Source organism: Lampris incognitus, chromosome 8 (assembly GCF_029633865.1).
Source record: "Lampris incognitus isolate fLamInc1 chromosome 8, fLamInc1.hap2, whole genome shotgun sequence".
In the NCBI taxonomy this organism is placed as follows: Eukaryota; Metazoa; Chordata; class Actinopteri; order Lampriformes; family Lampridae; genus Lampris; species Lampris incognitus.
Window position 1 is genome coordinate 17,682,007 of NC_079218.1, and position 20,801 is coordinate 17,702,807.

The following is a 20,801-nucleotide window of genomic DNA, read 5'->3' on the forward strand; positions in this document are numbered from 1 at the left end:
TGAAACCCTCCTCCTATTCTGAACAAATGCTGAAACAGTAGGCACACGCATCACCAGGAGTGATTTATTAAGTGTCACAGTCTGGCAGCGACATTCTAATTAGTCCCCATTTTAGAAACAAACAATAAAACAAAATTAATTACAGTGTTCGAACTTCATATAAAAATGTGCTGAATCTTGCCTGGAGAAGTCAGGGCAAAAGTACGGAAGGGAAGAGTCGTCAGTTGGTCTGAAGAACGCATCAGAGATATTGGTGGGATAGAGTAGTGTGTTTTGCACACTGGTACATTAAGCATTGAATCAGAAATCCCTGGATGCTGACGGACTAAATCGGGGCAAAGGTGAAAGGCAAGGTTGAAGGTCTGTGGTTAGCGTTTGTTCTTCTTTGACTTCTTGTGGGAGCGATGTGGTGACCTGGATCTGGACCTGGACCTCCGTACCTTCTTGTCTGATGATTTGGATCTGGAGCGCTTGGACCGTTTGGGAGACCTTGGTCTGTGATATCCCAAAAACATTGTGTCAGCGATCAAAGAAGCAAAATGACAGTAAATGCATTTCCATCGCAGAGAAAACATCTCATAGTACTTGCCTTGGAGAGATGCTTTTGCATTTCTGGGTCTGCTCATCCGAGTCTCTGCTTCGTCCCCTTCTTCTGTCCTTATCTTCACTCCTTTTGCTCCTCTCTTTGTCCCTCCTCTCGTCCTTTGATCCGTCTTTTGACTTTGATGTAGATCTTTCACTCCTTATCTCGCCATCCTTTTTGACCTCCTACAATTGACAGTGGAAATATTCAGAAAGGATTAACATTTTTGCATGTGTATTTTTGTTAAAAAAAGATTGTGGCTGAGTTTTTTTTTTTTAGTTCCCCGTCTTGGTTCCAGTTCTTATTACTTTAATACTACCATTTGGATGGTTTATTTTGAATAAAATGGCACAAATCATTGTTTTGCCATTTTTGATTTGGTAGCCCACCTGAGCAAATATTGAAAAAAACAAGACATATCAGATCTGTAAGAATATATGTAGCAGTTTAGGATTGAATTCTATTGCCCCAAGAGCATAATGAAACTGCATGGCATAAAAACTACACTAATTTAAACAGGTGACCAGAATCCACTTTTCTAAGCAGCCTGTTCCTGTTGCATGCTCATTCCAGACTTTCTGGCCCTCTTGTCAGAATAACTCATCCTGAATCTTTATCACTTTCACCTACATTTGAGACATTACTTCGAGTTTTACTTATACTCTGAAAATGCCTCAGCTGACCCATCTAAATTACGTAAAGGACCTGTAGCTGTCTGAAACTGTAGAAAATAGACAACTTTCTGCAGAGTCAAATCTAAAATGGTGGACAGTATAAGTAATGGCCACTACTACAATGAATGCCATTACTGTTGACTGATGAGTAAGGTTGGGTGCCAGAGATAAGCAAGGACATTAAAACTTTAGGTGACTGATGTAACCCCAGTTCTCTTGAGTAGCATGTCTGAGTGTCTCATATTTGGAGACGCCTATGGCGTGACCTCATCAGAAGCTCCTATTGCATTCTGCCAGCCAGGATTGGCAGGAACTAAGTATATCAGTGTCAGAGAGGGTGGAGACCCTCCCCCTATAAAAGGGTTTGAAAATAAACTGCCAGTCATTACAAAAATGTTCATTGCTTCCTAACTACGAATATGCAAGGAGAGTGGTCTGGTAAGACTCTCACACATGCTACCCAGAGAACCGGGGTTAGGTCAGTAACCTAAAGTTCTCTTTTCATAGCATTAGTTTCGTGTCTGACATTGGGAAATACTGACTCCCAGATTGCTAGGTAGATGTTGCCGAGGGACCAACTGTCCCAAAATGAGCCCGAGACTTAGCCACACTAAGCACTGAATGGGCTAATGGAGGAGCAGTAACATCGAGCCTGTAAAAACTGGTAGTGTGTAGAGAGGCCCAACTTGCTGCAGCGCAAATCTTCTGAATGGAGATCCCTCTGAAAAGGGTCAATGAGGTGGTGAGACCCCTGGCAGAATGTTTACGCAGCCCCTCTGGTGGCTATAAACCCTTAGAGCTATAAGGTGAAGCTATAGCCTCCACAATCCAGCGAGAGCTGCTGGTTTGAGACTGGCTTCCCGGAAGAGACATGTAAGATGCATAAGGCTCGCACTGGACAAAACATATGTAACCACTGATGCTCATCTGAGGAGAATGGCAGGGGATTGAAGGACACACGGTCAATTGGGGAGCATGACTCTTAACACCTTAGGCGTAAAGGCAGGGTAAGATTGTAAGGTCACCCTTAAAAAGGTGGGACTGAAAGGGCATCAGATACGATGGGAAGGGGTCAGTGGTTTAGAAACCGGGAGGTTACGGTGTGCGCCCCTCATGAAGTGGCAGACCAAGGGATGCTGTCTCTCAGCCTTCCTATCAAAACTAATATGGCAGGCAGAGATAGCTGCCAAGTACACCTTAACAGTGGAGAAAGCCTTCCCTTGGTCCACCATGTCCTGTAAAAAAGCCAAGATCACAGCTACCGAACACTGAAAGGGAACTTCTTGTAAGTCTGAGCACCATTTCTCAAAAATTTACCATTTGCTGTCATAAAGGGACCTTGTCAAGGGGCCCTAGCATTCTGGATGGTCTCAACTATCCAGAACCATCACGCTCGCTGCATCCAGGGGGACTATCAGGCCAGCTGCTTCTTCGGGCTCCACCGGGGACATGTTGCGGAGAGCATGGCTCTCCATCCCCTCACAATCAAGGATGGAGCTGCCTGCCACAGGATGCTTCTCCCTGTATGGTTTGTTGCGCCAAGTTAAAGTAAATTCTTCCAGTAATTCTGGGAAAATCGGCAGGAGTTGTTTTCCCATCCTCTAAGCTTTGGGCAACTTTTTCCGTCATAAGAGACTCAGCTTGAACTTTCGGCCACTGGATTCTGAGCTCAGCAGGCGCACGTTTGCGCACGTCCTGCAAGCTTAACAATTTGTGGGAAGAAAGGTCTCCCGTCAGACTCACCATTGAGGATTGGGGTTTTGCAACCTGGCCTGACAGTACCAGTGAAGAATTGTCCTCATCATCTTCATCGGACATGAGGTGTTCCAACCCACTATCCGAACCATCAGCTGCCATTTCCACTGCACAATCCAGCGGACCTGCCGCAAGGCTGGGCCCAGCTAATTTCTGGGGCATCAGGTCAATGAAGTCAGGTTGGTCCCCCAAACTTGGACCAGCCTCAGCTTCAAGAGCCATCGTCTCAGTGAGGTCTGTTAGCTGCTGCGGTTGAAGGCAGAATCGGGCCACCACCGGATAAGTTCGTCTGACATGCCAGTCGGTAATGGAGCACTTTGAGGGTGAACTGGCTACAGTGAATGCACACCTCTGTGGGCTCAAAGGCGCATTGTGCATATCTCAGGCCAAGATATATCATATCATACACATCTGGTGAGTGTCCCTACTGGATATTTTATTCTCGCAAGGGCAGGCTCGCGCCTGTGTTTTCTCCTCTGCTTAAATGGAGACATTAGCGGCAGCTGCATTTGTCACTAGCAGGGTTTGTTAGCTGTGAAGCTACACTGTATTTGCATGTGCTATTGCTAACCTGGTGTGGCTAGGGAATAGTGGGAACCAACTGGGAGCGTTGCGACTTCCAGGTGGGTTATACAGTGGGAGCATTGCTACTCTGTAATGTGTTAACCAAGAGGAGCTAACATTAATTTGTCAAAGTATTTCTACTTTGGGTATTGCTACTGAAGAGTGTTGCCACTCAAGATTTTCTAGCCAAAGTAATTACTACTCTGCACAGTTAGCAACTCAGACTACTGTTTGGTGACAGACGAGTATGAGCAGTACTTGGTGACGTGAGTTTTCGCTCGTGTCTATGGACAGTTTAGCTAGGCTCCGGAAAGACAGTTAGCTCAAGAGAGTGTTAGGAACTTATGCTCATAGCGAGAAGAGGATTTTGAATTACTGGCGGTGTAGTGTCAAGCCCTTTTATAGGGGGAGAGGTCTCCACCCGCCCTGACAGACACGCTTAGTTCTAGCCAATCCTGGCTGGCAAAATGCAATAGGAGTTTCTGATGAGGTCACGCCATAGGCATCTCCCAATGTGAGACAAAAAAACGAATGCTATGAATGAAAGAGAATGTGCACTTGCCTCCTGTTCTCTCAGCCTTTTCTTCTTGCTCTCAGACGTCTGAAAACGCTTGAGGGTGCTTTCAAAGTCTGCACCCTCGTATCTGGACAAACTGCAGGAGTCATCGCTGCTGTCACTCTCAGAGTTCCCGCCTCCGTCCTGATGGTTAGAACTATAGCAAAGAGAGAGTTAGCTCAAACTACAAATCAATCTCAAACGTGATTACTCAAACATTACACACAAACACACACACACTCATCGACGGTCACTCGGGGTCAAGTATGACTGTCCTCCCTCTGGGTGCTCAGGTGGGTGTGGAGACTGATCCTGGAGCCGCAAAATGGGAGGACGCCTGTGTGTGACATCTTTTTATGTGGAGTGGCTGATGCGCCTGCAGCCACCACACAGTCCTTGGCAGGAGGTGGCCAGAGTCCAATGACATGGAGAACCAAAACGATTGGGGACCACCCTCTGTTGCAGCCTTCATCCACCTTCACTGCCGTTGTGACCTGGAGACATCTTCCGCTGCTGAGGTTTTTGTTGGATTTTGCTTCGTCTGGAACCTCACCCTTGACCAATCCGCCTTAGGTGACCCTATCAGGAGCCAAGCTCCGGACGGCATAGCTCTTGGGATCATTGGTACACGCAAGCTTCTCCATCACAGCAAGGTAGCGATCCAGGAGAAGACACACACACACACACACACACACACACACACACACACACACACACACACAGGAGAGCATGTACATGGGCCTCACCCTACATTCATGTCGTCATCGCTGTCTTGTTCTTGTACGGCATCCCATTTAGACTCAGTCTTGGCTGAAGGAAAAAGCATCAGGATGAGTGGGGTGACAGTGGACACAGTAGCATGATTCAAAAGTCACTGTGATGTGGGGGTTCACAATACCTTGGGAAAATGCCTCATTGTCACCCATCTGCTCCCATTTAGACAAAGCCACTCTGGAAAGAGGACTGTTGCCATCATCCACTAAGCAAGGGAAAAATGGTCAGGACAACCAAAATTATTGTTGTATATGTTTTAAAGTTATAATCGTGAAGATTTAACATGGAAATCAGTACTTTTCTGACATCTACTATCATCAGTGTATTTATGTCAAACGCTAATCCATGAATATCCAGCTCATGACTGCTTTTGTAGTTCCTCATTTTAATGGTTACTGTCAGGTAAGACTTTTATGGGAAAATCATACGGTGCAGAGCACCAAGTATGTCTGCCCCATAGCAGCTAAATGTGGAACAATAAGGCAGGTAGTGGAAAGTCTGAAGAGGAACAAATACTGTTCTGGCTAACAAGCAGATAGAGCAGACCAAGCTCATAAGACGACCTTTACCAACAGATTTCACAAATCAATACTATGGTTAAAATTCAGGTCACCCATGTCTTTTCGATTTGGCAGTAGGGAAGGTACCGACACAACAACAGTGGAAAATATTTCATTTGGAATTAACGGGATTCTGGGATTTGGAGTAGTCCACTCTAAACAGCAACACCATAGGTGTCAGTAAGTTAAACAAAAAAATAACTCTTCTAGGGCTCTTGAAAATGTCAATTTTTTGATATTCTTGCAAATTCATAGATCTGTAAACTGCCATCTTGAATCTAATCTGTATTAGCATGACAAGTATGCTAATATTTTCTGTGGTAACAGCTCCTTTTGGCCAAAGGGCTTATTAAATTTCATCCCATTTAATTTCTGTGAGGACATTTTCTCTATACCCATCCCACTTCCCCACGGCTTCTAAAACTATTAAATTGCCACCAAAGGGTGTGCCCTGGTGGCTGACCTGGTAGAGTGTGTACCACATACAGCTGAGTCCTTACTGCAGCGGCCTGGGTTCGAATCCGGCCCAGACCTTTTGCTGCATGTCATCCCCTCTCTCTCCCTGCCTTTCTTGTCTCTCTCTACTATCACTATTAAATGAAGAAAAAAAAAAATCTTGAAAATGTAAAAAAAAAACTGCCATGAAGCCCTAAAATGTGGCTATTTTTCACACAAAATCTGTAAAATTGACTTACAAGGCATTCCATCAATGTCATCCATAGCAGCTCCCAATGGAACACCGTCAATGTCGTCAACAGGCACTCCATCCAGAGGGTCCCAGCCCATTGGGCAGCCATCTAGGTCATCCAGGGAAGCTCTATCCATTAGTGCACCATCTAAAGGTGTCCCGTCCAGCGGAGCACCATCCAAATCTGAGGACGTCTCCTGAGAGAGAAAACACAGCAGGTTTGCCTGTGAGAGTTGTACTTTTACTCCTGTTCCCATCTAACAGTACAACTAACTGATAGAACAGCCATTCTATTAGTTCGGCCGCTCTATTAGATCAGCTGACTTTGGGGGGAAAAATGTTAGCAGTACAGAGCGGATATAAATCCAACTCACCTCAGCCTTTTCTATTAACTCCTCTCCTGCTTTGACAAAGCCCAGGAAGATATTCTGCAGTTGAATTAGATAGGGCTCTGGGTATATGGCCCAGTCTTCCCATGCCCTGAAACAGCTCATTACCTTTTGCTGTGAAGATAGGAGATGGAACAAAAGTGAGCACAGTGCTATTTCTTTTCCCTTTTTCTATTAATGAAAAACAATGATAGCAGGCTTGATTACCTTAAATTGTTCAGCCTGCAACCTGGCTTGTATGTTTCTGTGGGCTGCATTGAGGTCTCCAAATATTTGGGACAGTTTTGTTTCAAAGCTAAACCGACAAAGAAAACAAACATTTAACAAGTTGCAGATGAAAGGCCAGGGAGCATTGAAATATGACTGGTGTTATGCTGAACTGAGGACAAATTTCTTACTATTTCCGGTAATAGGATGCACCAGCTACTTTGGCACAAGAGTTGTGTAAAATGTCTGACACAAGATATAACCTGGCAATCTGCAGTAAGAGAGACAAAAACATGTGATGCAATGTGAGTCACAATGATGTGTCGTCCATATTACCAGGATAAGCGCTGTTGACTTAAAAGTGGAAGGAGACAAGTTTTTTGCTTTAACTCAACAACTACTTTTGGCTGCTCCCGTTTGGGGTCGCCACAGCGGATCATCCGTTTCCATCTCTTCCTGTCCTCTGCATCTTCCTCTGTCACACCAGCCACCTGCAAGTCCTCCCTCACCACATCCATAAACCTCCTCTTTGGTCTTCCTCTTTGTCTCTTCCCTGGCAGCTCCATATACAGCATCCTTCTCCCAATCTAACCAGCATCTCTCCTTCGCACATCCAAACCATCTCAAATCTTGCCTGTCTTGCTTTGTCTCCAAACCGCCCAACCTGAGCTGTCCCTCTGATATACCCGTTCCTAATCCTGTTCTTCTTTGTCACTCCCACTGAAAATGTTAGCATCTTATCTTTAACTCATCATTATGCAGTAAATGTTGATTGCACAGTGTAATAGCTATAGAATAGTACACTATCAATGTTTAGATTGGTTCTCTATAAGCCTCACTTTCACTATGCAATTCTGTGTGCCACCAGGCACGATTTTCCCCAGCAAATCGATTTACTGCACAGGAAGTGCGTGAACCACCCAGTAGCAGAATAGGCAATGGTGGACGGTGGAACAACCGAAGTAACTGAGGAAACTCTACCCGGCAAAAGAAAAAGAACCCAGTTGACGGAGGAGGCAAAGAGGGCGGAGGGAGAGTGACAGAAAATGAGATAAAACAAGAGTGGACCTCGGACGGGCACTCACTCAATGGAGAGCGCTCCAGGACTTGAGAGTTCTGACCGACTTTCAGATGGCATTATTTCTACTGGATCAGTAAGCAACACAACCTGCCGACTTATTAACACTACCAGATGTTTTACTCATAGCACTGAGATCAGGGTTTCTAGTTCAAATTGGGATTCCCATGGTTGACGCATCCTTGGGTTCCTTGAAAGGCAATATACAAAACTACATTGTTGTTTCTTGCTTTGGACAGTAGCCAGGCTGCTACTAAACGGAACCGATACGGTTGTCTTTCCGACAGCAGTGCAAACAATAATACAACTTGGAAACACTAGGGGCAGGGGGGAGTTGAAAAGTTGTCTACTTCCACTTTAATGAAATAAGGGCAAAATAACTTTTTGAGATTTTTAAGTAAAGGTGTAAATATTAATTTGGTCTTACTTCACAAGCAATACTTTATTTCACTGTCTATCTTATTTGTTTTTTGGCACTGCCTGAAGGCACAAGAATGCTCTCTTTGGCTCTGGTTTGAGGCCTGGTTGACCTTGTGATCATACAATGCTTCTATTTCAATTCTTTAAAGTTTAATAGTCATGTTGTGAAAAAATGCTGAGAGAATTGTGCTAACATTAGCCAGTAAACTAAATCAGTCAAAAGTTCTGTCTTTCTGTCATGCTATCTGCTAAGTCAGGACTTTTTTTTTTAATTTACAACACCAGAGTCATGCTGTCAAAGTATACAAAAAAGGAGACATGTACTGGAAGCATCATGTTCTAGGACTGCAATTTACATCAAGTACACTTTCCTTGAACAATGTACCTTTCTTCACCTATAGAATTTGCACTGAGCACAAGGTGTAATAATATGTACGTATTAACTAATAAGTCATAATTAAATGCACGTTAAATAACTGATGCCTGCATAATCTTAAAGCCTGTGGTATGTGCCCCAAATGACACCCCCATGTCTATACAGCCACATATTGAGTATATCAAACATGTAAGTAATGTAAATAACCTTCTTCTGTAGTGGTGTCTGAAGCAGAGAGAAGGATTCAGTGACGTGTCCCACCACTTCTTCTGCTGCTTCTGCCCTTCCGAGACAGAACAGCATGGCATCAGCGATGTCCTCTCTTCGTGGAGTAAGCTCTCTTAGCAGTGTCTCCAGTCTCTGTCTGCATCTGAAATGTACGCAAGCCAAAAGAAAACCAAAGAGTTCTGCAAGTTGTTCCTCTGTTTTGCTGCAATCACTCACATTAATGTCACGTTGCCTTTTACACTGACGTACTCAGCTTTGAGCTGCCCTTTCTTCACCTCCTCGTCCTCTTGGGAAGCAGCAGCCACATCCTCCTCTGCTCCCTTACCTTCCTTCTGGAGGTAAGGGTTGAGGATAGGCGGCCTCCATATTGAGCCTCCTCGGAACATGCGGAAGTCACTGGTCCTCCACTCAGTGGGGGACTCTCCCTATGGAGAGGGGAGGGAAAGGGCACGTGGGTAAGGGGCAGAAAAAACAGTGGCTCCTGTAGAGAAATGCCATATTCTCATTATCAAGGAGTAGCGTTAGCTATCTGGAAAGAGTTTACATAAGTAGTGTTCCGGTAGTTACCGCTGCCTGTAGATAGATAGAAAGTTTTCAGTCAGTGGGTAGAGTTTGATTTTTATCACTGGGCAACAAATAACTTCCACAGATAAAACCAAAGTCAATGAATTCAGTCAGTGACAGGAAGACACTGCTCTAGCTCCCATCTTTTTTGATGAAAGGTCTTTGCCACGAAGGAGGTGCAGACGAGATTGACATACCTGTAGGATAGAGTAGAGTTTCCAGCGGTAGTAAACGTGATCTTGGCTTTTGTTTTCAAAGAGGAACCTGAGACAATAAAAAAAAGAAAAACATACGTATCCAGCATAGTTAGTTGTAGGCTGACGAATAACCGGAGCCAGGGTAATCCCAGCAGAAACACCTCACCTGAAATCTGGGTTATTCTTCTCTTTGCTCATAATTATGGCTTCAAACATGGGTCCTTCACGCACCACAAACTCTATCATCCTGTGAATAAGGACTAATAGATTCCTGTGGGTAAGAGGAGAGCACATAATAGTGGGGTTTATGTCAAAGCAAACACTGCACTCTGGTCCTGAATCCCTTATCCTGCCTGTCTCTGAAGATGCTGCATGAGATTTCCCAATAGCCCTTTGGTGAACTGGGTAATATGGGTGTCAGCCTGGGTAGGGGGGGTTGAGATTTGAAATATGGATTGAGGCCCGCTTCTCTTGAGAGCACCAAATTTTCACAACGGTGGCATAGAGTTTAAACCCATCTGCTTTTGATGCTGTGTGAGCATGATTGCAACTTGAACATCCAACACAGGATGGATGTGAATCAGCACAACAACACATTTCCCAGTTATGTTTGTGAAAGGGGTAAAAGGAGTCATAATGAGGCAAGAGCAATAACTGCTCATGGGCAGTGGCTGAGGTTTAAATTTAAAGTTCCAATCCAGAATTTGTTTGACTAAATAAAAAAAATAAAAATAAGAAATTAAAAAATATACTGCATAGCTTAAAAGTTTTTAATTATACATTAAAATCATTGTTCACTCAAAAAGAGGCAACTTTTACTTTGGCCCTGCACAACTTAAGTATTCACAATGCAAACTAGATGAGGGCTGCTTTACATCCTGTAGGAATTTGCTACTGCAATATTTACATCAATATATTGAATATATCTTCTTATCTAAAGTTTGTCAGGCGGCAGACTATAAAAATCTTCTGATTTGTGCTTCTGAATGATAACATGAGGAAAGCTCAGGGACCATTGTCAAGCAGGCAGCAGTTCAAAATCAGTTTAGAATCAAATCAAAACCCTTTAAATCCTTTATATACAAACATATATACACTTAAGTCTGGCTTTTACAGCCATCATCCATGGTATCAAAAGTTATCAAAATCACTCATCTTGATATCTGGAATAACTCAAGGCATAACCAAAATCAGTAATGGGCAAATATATTTTAGTGAAAGGCACCATATCAGAACTTCAGATTGGGACTTTTAGTCTAAATATTCTAAAAAAGAGTAGAACAATACATCATATTCATATTCATGCAGCATTGCTCAGATAATGTGTCAGTTGTATCATTGCAATCATAACTTTAATAATTCTCATTGTTCTCACATGAGGGACTGTCTTAATTTGCTGAGTAGCACTACACGTGGCACTAACAACACAGCTTGCTACTACAGAGAGCGACTGAATTTTTAAAATCGATCTGCCTTCTAGCTGTATCTTGTCTGCAGTATCTCAGCAAACCCGGAGGAAACCCAGGACGCAACCGATAGTAAGATGTTGTCATAAATTAATGCCTTTAACATTATATTGTGTAGTCTAAAGCTCTGCATTTTACAGAAAGACAGTGCCTTCAAATTACAATAACCATACAGAGAGAATACGAATACGCTCAGGAATTCAAAAAGTCTGGGGAAAGAAAGGACATGTTCATATAAACTTTGTTAATGTAAGGCCATGAGCACCTCTGAAATTCAAAGTGAAAGAATCCAGTCCTAAGTTGCTGGTGTCATTAAGGCCGTGTTGTCAAAACTCCCACTCAAATGAGCTAGTGGTGGAATACTGTACATAATAATGCAAAATTTTGGAAATTGTGCTTGGTTGTCGTGTTCTATATATAGTGACAGCTCTTAGGACTGGGGCTTGTGCTCTGCCACACTCTGTATGGAGACAGTAACAGTGCACCACAGCCTCTGTCCTACAACACTAGTGAGAGAACAGCAGGTCAGTCGAAGTAACAAGAAGATAAGAGTGTGTGTACCTTTCGGTTGGGATAACCACTTTGACTATGGCTTCGGACAGACTCTGTTCGTGAAGTCACATCAAATGGTGAAGATATAAAAGAGTGAGTATTTGTACAGATGAAACACTGCAGGATACATACAGCATAGAAAACGATGAAAGCATTCATAGTCACTGAGAGGAGAAACAGTTAAAACTGTACAACTAACTCATCTAGGAGACATCTCCAGCTTTAAAACTGAAATACTATTTTAAATCACAAATTTCACCAATATGTAACATTGAATTCTTTCAGGGCCAAACCCATGCATTAGGATATAACACTCACCCTTTACTAAAATAAACTATACTACAGCTTAAGAGGCGAGCTATAGACCTACATATCCCAAGAAAAACAAGTAGAAACTTATAGAACACAAAACTAAAGTGTTTTTCGTCATAATCCCTTCAGAGTATTGCTTCTAAAACCTTGTTTGGATTCTTGAATTCAGACCTTGGACCAGTTCTAGTTAAAAGTAGCTTGAAATCTATATGTTGCAATATTCAGAACAAATTGTTGTTGACAGCTTGCTGTCGTGTTTGTTTTGATTTGGTTTCACATACAGGCCAAATGAAGAATTTTCACTTCGAGGAGCCAGTGTCCACTTAAAAAAAAAGCATCCTGAGAGGCTAATTTTCCCACTCGTTTGCACAATCTTTTGCAGACTGGAATTCCTAATCCACCCATCCATTATCCGAACCACTTATCCTGCTCTCAGGGTCACGGGGATGCTGGAGCCTATCCCAGCAGTCATTGGGCAGCAGGCGGGGAGATACCCTGGACAGGCCGCCAGGCCATCACACAGGGCCCCACACACACACACACACACACACACACACACACACACACACACACACACACACACACACACACACACACACACACCTAGGGGGAATTTAGTATTCATCGATTCACCTGACCTACATCTCTTTGGACTGTGGGAGGAAACCAGAGCACCCAGAGGAAACCCACGCAGACACAGGGAGAACATGCAAACTCCACACAGAGGACAACCCGGGATGACCCCCAAGGTTGGACTACCCCGGGGCTCGAACCCAGGACCTTCTTGCTATGAGGCAACCACGCTAACCACTGCGCCACCGTGCTGCCGAATTCCTAATCGGTTACATTCAAATAATCCCAACATATTATGTAGTAGCTCAAAAGTAATGTTCTATTCATTCACTGCATGATCACCTATAGCACACACCAATTCCGTAACTTATCATTGGTGTAGAAGACATTATAATGTAACAAATAATAATGTAATTACCATGCAAATATATGAGTAGAGAGACCATTTTACCTTGTCAAACTCCCCCTTGGACCTGTTCAAAGGCCTGGTGAAGTCATTGCGGAGGCGGTCCCTTGGCTGAGCATTGAAAGGCAGGCCCGATGGGGGTGGCGGTAAGGCCCTGACACCTACTGGTGTGTAGAGGGGCTGAGGTGGAATGCGAGCTGGTTTCCCCCATCCCAGCTTCATTTCAAACCCCATTACAGTTTTACCTATAGCAGGAAAAATAAAAGGTAATCGCACATGGCATACAGTCAGTGGAGAACTTTGACATCTAATACAAAAGTATTGTCACTAGATAAATAACATTTTGATGGCTGTTAAGATGACAACTGTACCATCTAGTGCAGCCAAGGCTCTCTCTGCATCTTTTCTTGTCATAAATGCAACAAAGGCTCTGTTTGTGGTCCTGGAGCGCTCCTCATCCGTCCGGGGCCACATAATCTTCACACTGGCAAGTGGACCGTACTTACCAAACTCTTTGCAGAGCATATCCTCATTCATCTGAAACACATTAGAAACACAGTGTGAATCATATATTGACACCTTGCAAAGCCAATCCAAGAAGGTGATTTCCTTTACCTTTGGGCTAATACAGCTAATGTAGAGATTAGTAGTAGTTGGCACTGCTAGGTCATCGTAAAAAGCTGTCGGGAGACATGGAATAGGGGTCAACACAGATTACAGCTGCCTCATAAGTACACTTGCGCTCAGTCCATGAAAGATTGTGGTAACTTTTAACACCATCTTAACATTTTTACCAGCTCGGGGCCAAACTGTTTGAAAATTGGTTTAAAAGGGTACAAAGTGAAGGGATTTAGAGCACCATATAATAAACTTTTGCAGTTTGATATAGTATGTCTAAAATTTAACAGTCAGGTGGGATTTTGTGAGGGGAGGGCGTTTGATTAGTCTAAGACAATGGTGGCTGAGCACCGTTAGAAGAACGTGGGCATCAATATGCCATTGGCTAGATTCAATTTGGTATTAGAAGATAACATATCATCTCTAAATCTCACAAAAAGCAGCTAAAATATGATTAGACAATTTTATTACTGAGCGCTTCCAGACATTTAAATGGAAAACAATCTATTCTTTTTAATAAAAAGAATAAAAATAGACCATGTTGTTCACTATATAGTGACACATTTTTCATGTTTAATTGCAAATGTTTTTATCAGTTAACTTAAAGAGCCCTTTATGACCTTTCATTATGAACATAAACCATGCACATCTATGCTTCCTCACTTTGGATTTACAAGGTTCTATCTCTGTGCTCAGTGGTTTATAGATATTGAGCTTTAAAATTTTCACATCCTAGGCATATCTTAAAGATGATGATATGGATTGGTGTTTTCACTTTGCATCAATGATATTGAATCGTTGATCATTGAATTGACAGTGATCAACGATTCAATATCATTGACGCAAAGTGAAAACACCAATCCATACTAAAAAGAATAGATTGTTTTCCATTTAAATGTCTGAAAGAGCTCAGTAATAAAATTGTCAAATCATATTTTAGCTGCTTTTTGTGTGTTGATATAAATGTAACTGATTGTCTTATGTGGGCATATGACATCATCTTATATAGTTCGCAGGCCCCTGAATTGAACTGAAATCTTATTGTGGCAGACTTTGTGATATCAGCAAATATCATATCGTTGACCAAAGAAACAACATAATATCGATGATGAAACTTATGATTTACACCCCTACTTGTCAGTCTGCTAAGTGTGGGTTTTTGTTTTTTTTTGTATCTGACAATTACTGGCACCCTGGTGAATCCCATCCACAAAATGTATCAAGAAATGATTTGAATCAAAACGGCTTTTTTTTAAAGGTTTACCTAATGGAATTCATGCTTTGACAATGAAATGCACAGAAAAGATGAGCAACTAAGGTCACGATTCACAGAGTAGTATCATGAGGAAATATATGACTGAGTGACAAGAATGTCTAGGACTATTCTATGTACAGCTGGTGCCTTTATTGTTTGGACAAAAATGAGATTTCCCCAATATATTTAACCAGGAACACAAAAACTAAAAACATCTAACCCATTGATCCGATGACTCTTACTTGATCGTCTCGATGGTGTGTCCCCATCTCCGTATCCCACTCCTTCAGGGTCATTTTTTTTTCTTTTGTACCTTTCTTCACGCTCTTCTTGTATTCTGTCAAGTAATTCATATTAAACAATTCATATCACACATAGGAATATACTTATATGCTAGAAAACGCAATATGTTACAGAAAACACTTACAGTTTAAGCTCTTCTTTGAAGAGTTCAAGGTTACTTTTCTTCTTTTCTTCGGTCTTTCTTTTAAATGTCTAGGAGTTAAGCAAACAGACAAAGTTTCACTTTATTGTTGGCTCTGTGCAAAACTTAATGTACATAAGCAGTAACGGTAAATACAGTTTATAAGCAATTTATATTCTTATCTAATTCAGTCATTCCATGGTTAGACAGTGTGTGCCCCAATATTATTTAGCAGCTGTGGCCCTGACAGCCTTCACTGTTGTAAAATTCATTCATCATCAGCCGCTTCTCTGGGGTCAGGTCGCGGTGGCAGCAAGCTAAGTAGGGCACTCCAGATGTCCCTCTCCCCTGCAATGCCCTCCAGCTCCTCCTGGGGGATCCCAAGGCATTCCCAGGCCAGATTGGACATGTAGTCCCTCCAGCGAGTTCTGGGTCTACCCCGTGGTCTCCTCCCAGTTGGCCGTGCTCGGTAAAACTCCAAAGGAAGGCGCCCAGGAGGCATCCTAATCAGATGCCTGAACCACCTCAACTGGCTCCTTTCGACGCGAAGGAGCAGCAGCTCTACTCTGAGTTCCCTCCGGCTGTTCGAGCTCTTCACCCTATCTCTAAGGCTGAGCCCTGACACCCTACGGAGGAAACTCATTTCAGCTGCTTGTATTCGCAATCTCACCCTTTCGGTCACTACCCAAAGCTCATGACCATAGGTGAGGGTTGGAACAAAGATTGACTGGTAAATTGAGAGCTTTGCCTTCCGGCTCAGCTCCCTCTTCACCACAACGGTCCGATACAACGTCCGCATTACTGCTGATGCTGCACCAATCCGCCTGTCAATCTCCCGCTCCATCCTACCCTCACTCGTGAACAAGACCCCGAGATACTTGAACTCCTTCACTTGAGGCAACAACTCATCCCCAACCCGGAGGGGGCAATCCACCATTTTCCGGTAGAGAACCATGGCCTCAGACTTGGAGGTGCTGACTCTCATCCCGGCCATTTCACACTCAGCTGCAAACTGCCCCAGTGCATGCTGGGGGTCGCGTTCTGATGAAGCCAACAAAATCACATCATCTGCGAAGAGCAGAGATGCAATTTTGAGGTTCCCAAAATGGACACACTCCTCACCTTGGCTGCGGCTTGAGATCCTGTCCATGAATATCACAAACAGAATCGGAGACGAGGGACAACCTTGGCGGAGTCCGACATCCACCGAAAACGTGTTTGACTTTGTGCCGAGAATGCGGACACAGCTCTCACTTTGGTTATACAAGGACCGGATGGCTTGTAGCAACTGCCCTGGTACCCCATACTCCCACAGTATCCCCCACAGAGTGCCCTGGGGTACACAGTTGTAAACCTTCTCCAAGTCCACAAAACACATGTAGACTGGCTGATCAAACTCCCATGCCCCCCTCAGCACTTCCGCAAGGGTAAAGAGTTGGTTCGTTGTTCCATGGCCAGAACGGTCTCTGCATTGTTCCTCCTGGATCCAAGGTTCGACAAGCGGTCGGAGCCTTTTCCAGCACCCTAGAGTAGACTTTCCCAGGAAGGGGGAACAATGTGATGCCCCGATAACTGGAGCACACCCTCCAGTCCCCCTTTTTAAATATGGGAATCACCACCGCAGTCTGCCACTCCACAGGTACTGTCCCAGACCTCCACATGACACTGAAGAGGTGCGTCAACCAAGACAGCCCAACAATGCCCAGAGCCTTCAGCATCTCAGGGCGAATCTCATCCATACCCGGCGCCTTGCCACTGAGGAGCTTCTTAACTACCTCAGAGACCTCTGCCAGGGACATGGGTGGGGCTTCCCCTGAGTCTTCAGACTCTACCTCCTCCACTGAGGACATGTTAGCCGGGTTCAGGAGCTCCTCAAAGTGTTCTTTCCACCGCTCGACAACATCCCCAGTCCGGGTCAACAGTTCCCCTCCCTGGCTGAACACAGCCTGAGTCAAGCCCTGCTTCCCCTTCCCGAGTCGCCGCATGCTTTGCCAGTTCTGGCAAACCATCCTGTTGTAAAATGCAAAATAAAAATTATTCTTCTAACCTTATTTCTCGACCCCATTAAAAGAAATACTTACCATTCAAACTCACTCATTCCATGTGTTAATAAGGAAGTATACAATTTGGAACTTATTTCAAATCCACAACAAATTATGAAACTAAATGGAAAAGGCTTGGGCTGGGTTCCAACACCAATGTTTACCACCGCCCCAAACTCTCACTAATACTGTACTTGAAGCACTGATAAACAAGAGGTTTTGAGTAGCGAGTAGTTTTTACATATCACATTATACATGTTAAGTAATAACAGTGTTTGCAATTAGGTGTCATGGTATCATTGTGCTTAAATGGACAAACTTACAGGTTTTTTGATTTCAGGAGACTGTACTGGTGAAACATGAGGCTGGGATACAGGGGTAGTAAACTTTGTGGAGGGTCGATAAAGCTTACTCTTTTTGACTTCTGCTGCTTCCTCCTCTGCAAAAAAAAAATACAGACACAGGAAAAAAAAAGTTTTAATACACTGCAGTACAGGCCTGTTTCTTGCGTCGTGCACTCATCAGCTGCACCATTGACGGTTTCGGGCAGACTCTCACCAATAATGATTTTAAATTTCCTAGCCAATCCTGTTCATCATTATTAAAGTAAATATTTTCCACATTTTTCATGCAAAAGGGAAAATATTCAGATATGGTGCGATACAGCAAAACACAAAACTGCTATGACAGTGCAGCCCTTCGTAATGCTATTGTGAATGCAGTAATTCCCCAGCTACTGACCTTTAGTCGCGTTCACTATTCCACCGCGAACAAAGGTTTTCACCCCACTTTTGTCACTACTCTCAAATGATGCCAAGAATTCTTCAAAAACCTCGGCTGCTTTTTCTTGCTCCTGAATAAGTAGAGTTAAAAGTGTGGAAAAGACAAAACAAATTTGGTTTCTCTCCTTCAACTGTTGATCAGAAAGTGCTTTGATGCCATGACTTCTACGAGCAGTGACTGACTGATATGCCTACATGGCAATACCAAGCACATGTATTTTCTAATGTGAAAACAATATTTGCAAAATGCCAGCCTCAGACTGCTTACCTCATACATCAAAATTATTACAGGTAAAACTAAAATGACAATAAACAAACTAATACCGTCCCCATTCCTCTTACTTTTTTCTTGAGTTCTTCTTGTTCCTTCTTTGTCAATGTTTTCATCGCACTGACAGGTTTTCCTTTTTTATCTGCCATGCTTAAAATTGCAAGAACAAAATAATTGAGGTTACTTTAAAATTAAGTTTTCCATCATATATTAACTAATACCTGTTTAAACCTGAACACTTAAAGTAATTATCCAAAAACCAATAATATCAATTTAAACTTCGTGACGTCTGTGGGTTTCTTAGGCACAGATATTATTTATTGATAGTTATCAAACACCAATCCACCGTTAAATCATAATATGCAAAATTAAGCATCAAGGATAGTTTCACTATTTAATGCCTTTTTAACTTTGTTCTCACAATGTGAAGGATAATTTGGGTTATTTTTGACGCTGGCCTTATTTTCCCCACTCATTGTCAGCTTGTCCATCTGATCTCATCTATCCCATTACTAGTGACATGCCAGATAGGCCTCCAACACAGTCCATCAGTGTAAAAAGGAGAAGCACACAATTAAAATGTCTGCAAAATCCCTCTTTTTTTGGATGGCTTAGTTGTAGCCTGGGAGAGACCCTTTTGGTGTTTTGAGGCCATTACCAAAACAAGAGATGAAATAAGTATATCTTTTAAAGACGTTTTGCTGTTGGTCCGATTCATTATTAGTTTGGGATCCGTGAATCCATCCGCCTAATCAACCTCAAATCACTGTGCAATGGTCAAACTAAACAGATCCTTAGTAGAATTGATGTGCAACACATCAAATGATGAGGAAAATTAGGCTAAAATCAAAAATAACTGGAATGCTTCGTTGAAGTTTGAGCGATCATCTAATTAATCAAAAAGTACATGACTACTGCTTTTACAGATACAGTGCAGCACTTGGAGTTTTTTTGCAGCTACACACAGACAACACCACCATTCATTGAAATGAACCACGGTTTTGTAATAAGTCAACTAGATTGGTGCAAAATCTTTTTTGGGGCGTCATGAGGCTGCCCAAAACCTCTGCTGCTGACTGAATGGAGGTGAAATTAGGTCTGAATGCGAAGACATCGGTAAAGGCAACCCAAAGCGTGCACATCACATATAGTACAAATCGTAAACTAAAATGTAAGTGAGGGTAACAAGTGACTCATACCTTCACGACAGATTTAGCACAGTCTTAACTCTTTTCACCAACTCTTTAATACGGTCAGAAAAATCTCCCAATTTCCCCTGCAGCCCGATGAACTGCGGATAATGGTGAGTCTACTTCACAGAGAGGGCTGACAACACTAAGAAAAAAAGGCCTTAGACCTAGCTAGTACTAGAGTTTGCTACCGTTAGCTCTTGTTAGCCATCAAAACAAACGTTTTAAGTGCAGGCAGACGCCGGTCTAAAGCAATGACGACTCTCGAACGAGTAGGCGGCTATGCTAAACGTCGGCACACGATTGTTTGTTAGCCACCAACCATGTCGAGCGCGTACGGCATCTTGCAAGACACACAGGTACAATAAAGCCATATATTGAGGTTAGCATTCGCTAACCCGATTCGACCCTATTGCTGATGGTGGAAAGCGTCGGTAACAATATAAAACATTTCCCAAAACCACCACTTATGATACCGGTAATGTCACATCCGTGCAGCTTCCTACCTTAGCTAAAACTGTAACTTAACAAGGTTTGCAATGCTATCGCGTCACCATTTAGCCTACGACGAATAGCGCTCCATCACAACATGCTACCACAGCGCTAGGTTTCCAACTCGGGAAGGTAGGCGGGGTGTATGCAAAATATCGAATCCCCAAAGTTGATCGTCCGGAGTCGCGGGAGCGCGCACACGTTCTCGGACCTCGGTTATTACGTCTGCGTTACATTTGCGTCTCGAGTTAGGGAATGAACTAGCAAAATGTGTTGTTTGCGGTTTGATGTTTTTTATTGTTAAATAATCAGCACGAATTTTAAATCAAAGTAGAATACCGAAAGCACAAGCGTTTTTCCGGTTTGCAAATCGCCTGGTTTGTATGTTGTAGAGCCGTGTTGATTATCTAAATATCCATCATTATCCCAACCGTTCATCCTGCTCTCAGGGTCGCGGGGATGCTGGAGCCTATCCCAGCAACCATTGGGCGGCAGGCGGGGAGACAACCTGGACGGGCCGCCAGGCCATCACACAGGGTCAACACATATACACAATATTTAGCACGGCCGATTCACCTGACCTCTACATGTCTTTGGACTGTGGGAGGAAACCGGAACACCCGGACGAAACCCACGCAGACACAGGGAGAACATGCAAACTCAACACAGAGGACGACCCGGGACGACCCCCAAGGTTGGGCTACCCCGGGCCTCGAACCCAGAGCCTCCTTGCTGGGAGGCGACTGCGCCACCGTGCCGCCACTACAACAAAACGGGGGAAGGAGAAAAAAAATCTAAATTTAAA

General features: G+C 43.3%; 1 protein-coding gene across 2 annotated transcripts; it reads right to left on the reverse strand.

Annotated features, from left to right (window-relative positions):
* Positions 1–47: 47 nt before the first annotated feature.
* zgc:163098 (uncharacterized protein LOC100037380 homolog) lies at positions 48–20,112 on the reverse strand. Of its 2 annotated transcripts, none has more exons than XM_056284515.1 (23): positions 20,011–20,112; positions 18,386–18,464; positions 18,003–18,114; positions 17,585–17,700; positions 15,223–15,290; positions 15,038–15,132; positions 13,538–13,602; positions 13,294–13,459; positions 12,968–13,167; positions 11,641–11,684; positions 9,780–9,884; positions 9,614–9,680; positions 9,102–9,277; positions 8,832–8,994; positions 6,942–7,021; positions 6,751–6,838; positions 6,529–6,657; positions 6,162–6,351; positions 5,031–5,111; positions 4,879–4,942; positions 4,139–4,289; positions 590–768; positions 48–495 (listed from the first exon to the last, which is right to left on the reverse strand). In XM_056284515.1, the coding sequence occupies exons 2-23, from the start codon at positions 18,461–18,463 to the stop codon at positions 369–371; spliced, it is 2,544 nt and encodes an 847-aa protein (XP_056140490.1). In that variant the 5' UTR covers position 18,464; positions 20,011–20,112; the 3' UTR covers positions 48–368. The 2 variants fall into 2 exon arrangements, with proteins under 2 accessions (XP_056140490.1, XP_056140489.1); XM_056284514.1 differs by having other exon boundaries at positions 19,514–20,110.
* Between the last annotated feature and the right edge of the window lie 689 nt (positions 20,113–20,801).

Excerpts from the sequence above, each read along its gene's own strand:
- zgc:163098 (XM_056284515.1), bottom strand. The coding sequence starts at position 18,463 with ATGGCAGATAAAAAAGGAAAACCTGTCAGTGCGATGAAAACATTGACA. Across the intron at positions 15,291-17,584 it reads CTCCTGAAATCAAAAAACCT|ACATTTAAAAGAAAGACCGA; the intron begins GTAAGTTTGTCC and ends CTTAACTCCTAG. Across the intron at positions 9,885-11,640 it reads GTGGTTATCCCAACCGAAAG|GAATCTATTAGTCCTTATTC; the intron begins GTACACACACTC and ends TCTTACCCACAG.